The 8,004-nt window shown below is 29.0% G+C and overlaps 1 protein-coding gene across 1 annotated transcript; it reads left to right on the forward strand.

Annotated features, from left to right (window-relative positions):
- The first annotated feature begins 78 nt into the window (after nt 1-78).
- Nucleotides 79-7,546, forward strand: LOC108856800 (probable transcription factor KAN2). Its single transcript, XM_018630686.2, has 6 exons — nt 79-1,189; nt 1,322-1,398; nt 3,013-3,055; nt 3,204-3,348; nt 6,042-6,102; nt 7,312-7,546. Exons 1-6 carry the CDS (start codon nt 430-432, stop codon nt 7,435-7,437), a joined length of 1,212 nt encoding a protein of 403 aa, XP_018486188.1. The 5' UTR covers nt 79-429; the 3' UTR covers nt 7,438-7,546.
- The last annotated feature ends 458 nt before the right edge of the window (nt 7,547-8,004 follow it).

Consider the following 8,004-nt stretch of genomic DNA (forward strand, 5'->3'; position numbering starts at 1 on the left):
CTTCTCCTTTCTTAACCTAATTCCTCTAGCCCCCCCCCCCCCCCCCCCCACCCCACCCCATGTCCACACAAACACGTTTCTCTCTCCTCTCTCTCACACACACTCAAGTGTCATTTTCTCACATATACTTCACACAAAAGAAACAACCGTTCACTACATACTACCTTGTCATTGATTTTCTCTCTCTATATCTCAAAAATCTTTGCAAAATCAACTTAGCCTCAAAACACTAGAAACGACATTCTCAACAAAACCCAGAACTCTCCTCCTCTTTTTCCCCTCTCTATCAACAATAAAATTAAAAAGGATTTATAGTTTTTTTCCTTCTTTGTCCTAAATCAAGAAAACAAGAACCAGGGTTCATATCTCTAGGAACGACTGAAGAATCTCTTCAAGAAGAAGAAGAAGTAGAAGTTAAGGCCCTCTTCCATGGAGCTTTTTCCTGCTCAACCCGATTTATCCTTACAAATTAGTCCTCCAAACAGCAAACCATCATCGACGTGGCAGAAAAGAAGATCAACAACAGATCAAGGAGAACATGGGGAACTCGATTTAGGGTTTTGGAGAAGAGCTCTTGATTCAAGAACATCTCTCGTCTCTAATCCCAGCTCAAGAACAACCAGTAACAATCATCATCCACTCGGAGACCTCTCGCTCTCTAACAACTCTCATCAACATCAACATCAGCATCAACACCAACACCAAAAACAACAACAACAGCAACAGCAACATCAGCATCCACACCTTCTCCCTAATTGCAACGGCTCTAATATTTTGACCTCTTTCCAGTTTCAGACACAACAACAACAACAAGGGTTTCTTGCTCATGACCTCAATACTCACTTACGGCCAATAAGAGGAATCCCTCTATACCAAAACCCTCAACCACATCATCACAACCGGCCACCGCCGCCGTATTTCCCTTTTGATCCGTCGTCTCTAATTCCCTCTTCTTTATTGACTCCCACGGCAATCAACAATAGCTTTGGTACTAGTAGCGTTAGTAACTCCGGTTTAATTACAAACCCTAATTACCATAATCATCAACATCATCGGCAGACTCTGAACAGAGACAGATTCATGCCGAGATTCCCAGCTAAACGAAGCATGAGAGCTCCACGGATGCGATGGACAACTACTCTCCATGCCCGTTTCGTTCACGCCGTTGAGTTGCTTGGTGGCCATGAAAGTATGTTCCTTTCGTCCCTTTTACTTTCTTTTTTTTATAAACTCAGTCTCTTTTAATTTCTCATTTCTTAATAACCTTTTATTTATTGTTTAATGGGTTCTTAATTATTTACATGAATCAATTGTTTATTAGGAGCAACACCTAAATCAGTTCTTGAGCTTATGGATGTCAAAGATCTCACTTTGGCACATGTTAAGTCCCATTTACAGGTAAAATTTCTTCCATTAATAAAATAGTTTCTCTGATGATCTTAAATGTATATTTCTATACATATAAATATACTAAGTAGTGGGAGTAAAATAAACTATAGGTATATATAGTAATTAGTTAATACTAATAACTTCTCCGGTATCGATGTATTTGACTCGATGACTTCCTTAAATCGGAGTTTCACTCGAGTCAGAACAGATCGAATCTTGTTTGCTTCTGATCCTTCCTTTTTATTCTTATCTTAATTAAATCCTATTTTGCTCACCAATAATGCAACGGTTGGATGAGTTAAAGACAAAAGAAAAATGTCAATAAACATTCCATACATGTAAAAAAGTCTATTTTTTGTTCTCTGCTAGATCTGATGGTCCTTATAGACTAGGATAATACTTTTGCAAGTTTAAAATTTTATCTTTCTATACAAAAAAGTTTAAAATTTATTTTGTCTTGAAAGAATAAAAATTGTCTTGTTACCAGTAAACAAAAATTACTCAATATTACAATTACTGAGAACATCTCCAATGTGAAACTCAATTTTTTTCTTTTAAAATAGGGTAAAACTGAATATTGAATAAAATTGTTCTAATCCTACTTCATTCTTCACTTCATTAAGAAGTTATGAAAAACAAAAACAAAAACAAAAAGAGATTACTTCATTTATAGAATAAACTTCAAAATGGATTAAAATATAGAGTTCGGTTGGAGTATATATTGGTTACTCTATATTTATTTTTATTTTATTTTAAAAGAAAAAATGGAGTTGGGTCGAAGGTGTAATCGTGATGATTAAATTAAAAAAAAAACTCATCAAGAAAATCAAGAAGAACATTAGTACTTTGGTTTCTTATCATCCATTCTTTTATTGGGTGTACACCAAAATTCATACTTTGTTTTCTACGTATTATATGGTTTTTATATTTTGTTATCATTGCTCGAAACAAGTATTAGTATTTGGTTATATATGTATGCCCACGAGTCGGAACACAAAATCTTAGGACAGTCTAATTAGGGACAATTATCCAATTAAATTTAACTTTTCTAGGTAAGAAAATTCTAGTTCTGATAAAAAAATAGGAAACTCAGAAAGGGCGAGGGTACAAGAAACACCATCATTTCTCAATGATGAAAGGGTTTTGGTCTTACATAGAGAGAGAGAGAGAGAGAGTATATTAACTTAACCATGGTTTCGCTTCTCTATATGTGTAATGGGCTTTGTTTAACCATGGTTCGACACATAAATTCATGCATGGGGACATGAAAATCGCAAACTTCATTAATAATGTCATTTAATGCTTCTGTGTTGTACAGCTCTAGATTATTTTTCTCTTTTCTTAACTTCTTTTTTTCTTTTCTTAACTTCCATATGTATATATGTTTTTATACTTTGAAAATTTGTTTGTACTATTCAACTGTGTTGGACACACAACAGTACATTGGTCTCCATTCTTTGGTCTCTTCTTCCATTAACATATAATTCGATACATGCATCTATATATACGAAGATTCAGACGAGATTTTTTTAGACTTCGATTTTTTAATTGATCAAAATTATCATGAATTACGTACATGCGTTTTTAATTTTTATCTTTGATGTATTTATTTTGTAATATCAGATGTACAGAACAGTGAAGACAACCGATAAAGCAGCTTCGTCAGGTTAGTGTTTGAGAAATAATTCAAGATTATTTTGGAGGGTATTAGCGTTGAGGTTGCTCTAATGATGGGCTTTAGAGAATTCAATAATTAATTAAAATGTGGTTCTGATAGAAACAAACCCTAATTTATATTTTTTAATGTGATTCAGGACAATCTGATGTCTATGAAAATGGATCTTCAGGAGATAATAACTCAGACGATTGGATGTTCGATATGAATAGAAAATCTAGAGATAGCGATGAACTGATGAATCCCCTAGAGAAATCAAACGGTCTATGGACCAATTCTTCCGGGTATGTACGTACATATACGGTATAGATTCTATATATACACCATGTCTCGATGTATATTAATTCCATTGTTCACATAAAATATGTAGATTCTCGCTTAAGCATGCGCAAGCCCTTATATAATATATATATTCTGTAAACACGATGCAGTAAGAGGCTAAGAGCATGATTAACCCTGATCTATTAGGAGAGGTTTTTAACTCATGATTTGACATTTTTTTTTGTTATGTTTTTTACATTTTTCGGCTAACAGACGTCTCTTATATCTTATATATTAAAACAGAAGTCATGACTTCTTTTATGTGTGATTTTTTCAATTTGGACCATCCTTTAATTTTTATCAAATGTATTTATTAAGACTAATAATATATAGAATTTTTAAACTACTTTAATCATAATTTCAATATCTTTTCTTTTTAAATAAAAATTGTTTTAGAAAATCTGACAAATCTTTCTAAAAGATTTTAACAAGATCTTAATTTTCAAACATTATATGTAAATATTTTCACTAATTTCAAAATTAGTTTTAAAATATTATTATACATTACTATATTTTATAAAATTGAAAATATAAAATTTATCCTATTTTATCTATTGTATAATCATAATTAATCATTGTAAGAGAAATTATTATATTGAGCTAAATGTGATAAATTATATTAAATTGTTCAATTTTAATATTTTATTTTCTTGAGTATTTATGTTCAAAATATAATACATTGGTAAAACATATTAACATTAGCAAACTATATAGTACATGTATAAAAATTAACATGTATTTCATTAAATCTATAATATGATATTTAAATCATGATATCTTTTCATTTCCATATAGATATTTATTTTAAAAAATTTGTTGAAAAATATTTCTTAACAATATCATGATTTTCAAAAAGTTTGTGTAAATATTTCAACTAATTTCGTTATTAGCAATGACATATTATACATTTAGATAAAAAAAAAAAAATTTTATCTTATTTTGTCTAATTTATAATAATAATTTATGTTAAAATAAAAATTATTATATTGAAAAAAATATGATAAATTTATATTAAGTTGATAAATTTATAAATTTTATTTTCATAAATATGAGTATGTATGCTAAAAATATAATACGATGACATAACGACTTAACATTCGCAAACTATATAATACATGTATAAAAACTTAACATATCTTATACTTTTGTATATATAATAATATATTATTTAAAATGAATAAACGTAAAAAATATTGCTAGTAATAAATTTAGTTTTGTAGGTCAGCAGGTCAAAATGAGCAGAAAAGTAATACAAAATAATTTTGAATATATTGTTTAATGCATATATTAGTTTGTTCTATAAATAAATGTAAATACAATAAGATAAGTATATAATAAGAAGCGACAAACACATGTGACAATTTTAAACAATTGATTAATTATATCATGTAAACCATAAAATTATTGTATTTGAAATAGTTATATTAACATTTAAATATATGATTAATGTTAAAAATGTATACTACTAAAATATAAAATAAATATATATTTATATGAAACTGAAAATAAACATATGCACAGTTGTGCGGATCAAAATCTAGTCTCTTAGAGCATCATTATTGCTAAGTTCTTAACATTGGTCCTTAATATATATATATATATATATATATATATATATATATATATATATATATATATATATATATATGTATATACTATATATGCGTATATAATTATTTGATAAGGATTTTACGGAAACCAAAATCGAAAGTTCCTTAACTAAGAAATTTTCAGTTTCGGTTTCCGTAAAGTTCTTACCAAACAATTATATACGCATATATAATATATACATATACATATAGGTATATTAAGAACCAATGTTAAGACCTAACAATAATCATGCTCTTATTTAAGAGATGGTTCTTACCTTTTCTTAGTTAAAATCTAAAAAAGCTAAGAACCGTCTCTTAGCCTAATCTAAGAACCTAAGTTAAGAAACTAGAGTTAATCATGGTCTAAGATTATCTCAATGATAAGTTTTACTTTTGGAGTTCTAAAAATACATATATGTATATATAAATAAAAGTATTTGATTATGGGTATTTTAAAATTACGGAAAACCAACTGAAAGTTTCTGATTTTAGTGTTGAAGTTCGGGTTATGGTTCTGCTTTGTATTTCTGGTTTCTCTTACTCAGCCACAGATGGACCGAGTTGATATAAATACACATGATTGGTTAATCATCATTTGTTGTCCTCTACCTCTCCCTCTCAATTGTTTATTTTTGAAACACAGTTAAAGATAGTTAGCAATACAAATTATTAGCAATAGATTTAAGCCATCCTATGTATTTATATACACTTACTAGAATACACACACACACATATATAACACTCACCAAAACATACACACACGCACACATGTATATATAGATACTACACATGGCCGTATATTTGATTAAAATCAATAGTCTTTTTTTTTGTTCAAAAATCAATAGTCTTTTATTTGACTTTATGGGACTACTTAGCAAAATGATACTATTATATTATTACCAAAAGAAAAACGATTTGTTTTCTTTCGTCCTGTATTTTTAATTCTTATCTTCCTTTTCACTTTTCTTCCTCTTTTTGTTTAATTTTTGATTATTTTATTTACATCCTTAAAGCGAATATAATATCGATCTCTTATACTACTAAGCTTTTGTTGGCTTTTGCAGAGAGGCACGTTTGCATGGGAAGGTGATCGATAATGTTGCAGAACTTATGCTACCTTCTGAGGTACGATACTTCTCTTTCTGCAAATATAACTATGTATACACGAATATGTGGTGTGTATAAATTGTACTAGTATCAGTTGTCGATTTCTTTTCATTGCTAAGTCACCCGAAACCCTCAAAAGGGGTGCCACAAAAAGGGCTTTCATTAAAGCTTGCTTTAGGAATTTACAAAAGAAAAGGATATTTTCGTTATACATTTATGGGAAAAATAAAGAAACCGAACCCCATTGACATTGAACATGATGAGTTTTTTTTTTTTTTTGACCTTTGACACGCACATATTGTGACTTGTGAAAGCTTAAGCCTCGAGCTGCGGTTATCTAGGTTTTGCTTGTAAGCCAACATGGGGAAAAAAGAAAAACAATGTCAGCAACCATTGAACAATTGGAATATATATGGGGGTTATTGATTGGGATGGTCGAACAAAATAAAGAAAAGATTGGGGTGTATAAAGTGACTTTAGTTTTAATTTTTATCTACAGTTTTTAAAATAATCAATCATGCTTAATATTTAATATTGGTTTTTAAAACTATAGCCAAATTAAAAAAATGTAAAAGTTTTTTTTTCTAAATTTTTTTTTTTGATGTAAACAAAATATTTTTTTTTTTTTTGAAAAAGAACAAAATATTGATGTAACAATAAATTTAAAACTAAATCTTTTATAGCTAAATTAAAAAATTCCACATACTAAATCTTACATTATATTTTCTACGGTTAAGATCCAACCAATCACCTCATATATACATATATATATATATATATATATATATATTTGTGTCAGTGTTAAACACTGCACGGACAATAAGTAGGCTTAGCGTAGTTCTTTGCACTAATGTCGTAATTATGTATAATACAATAACTAGAACCTTCAATTTGTACATTATAATCTGCCTTTAAAAAATATTAACCTTATACACTGTACATATTGAAATTCCCTTCACTTAATTTGCATAAGGTTCTGCACTTCTTATATTTAAAAATATAAACAAACCGTTGGGATAATTTTTACTATGGTGGCATACGTTGCTTGAGCTTCACATATATTTACTTACCTTTCTCGCTTTGTTAATAGTTAATTTAGTTAAGCTTATGTACGTGATCATCTGCCTTCAAATATTTATCATACCTAGTTACATATATACAATGAAAACAATTATTTACATTATATAGAAAATTTTGCTAATAGTTTTTGTCGTGGTTATATAACAGAAGGAAATAGATGGAAAGTGTTCAAGTTATGAGAGGATACCATCAGAGGAGATGAGCTTGTCAAGTATCTCTGGAACAAGCCCTGTCAAGCCTAATCTTGAATTTACTTTGGGTCGATCTCACTAAGTTATTGTGATAGCTAGCTAGTAATTAATTGGTAGTAATTAGCTTCTCTTTTTGCGAATGACTAGTCTCGATATTCATATCAATTGAATGTTTATGTTTTAAGCTTGAATCTCAATGTCTCTCCGAAGGTTGAAAAAACATTGTTCTTCTTTTTTCCATTGACACGAGCTAGTGAAAGATGAGAAATTCTTAGGTTCACCAACCAATAAGATTTTGTTATTTCATATTCAATATCTTTTAAAAAATGAAACAAAATATTATCAAATTATATTATATTTTTTTAGTTTAAAAAATAAAAGTAGTAGTTGCAAACAAAAACACTTTAAAAAATATTTCTAATACCGTCAGCAAAACACTAAATCTTAAACCCTACCAAGGGTTCATGATTTATCTAAAGATTTAGGGTATATTTAAGAGTTTAGAGTTTAGTATTTAGAATTTAGTGTTTTGCTGACTGTGTTAAAATTATATTTTTTTTTAAATCCAAAATATTAGGATTTATCAAAGGGTTTAGAGTTTACCAAGAGTTTAGGATCTACCAAGGGTTAACGGTTTAGGATTCAGGCT

The sequence above is a fragment of the Raphanus sativus genome, chromosome 5 (assembly GCF_000801105.2).
Source record: "Raphanus sativus cultivar WK10039 chromosome 5, ASM80110v3, whole genome shotgun sequence".
NCBI classification, from domain to species: Eukaryota; Viridiplantae; Streptophyta; class Magnoliopsida; order Brassicales; family Brassicaceae; genus Raphanus; species Raphanus sativus.

Excerpts from the sequence above, each read along its gene's own strand:
- LOC108856800 (XM_018630686.2), top strand. The coding sequence starts at position 430 with ATGGAGCTTTTTCCTGCTCAACCCGATTTATCCTTACAAATTAGTCCT. Across the intron at positions 3,056-3,203 it reads CGATAAAGCAGCTTCGTCAG|GACAATCTGATGTCTATGAA; the intron begins GTTAGTGTTTGA and ends AATGTGATTCAG. Across the intron at positions 3,349-6,041 it reads CTATGGACCAATTCTTCCGG|AGAGGCACGTTTGCATGGGA; the intron begins GTATGTACGTAC and ends TGGCTTTTGCAG.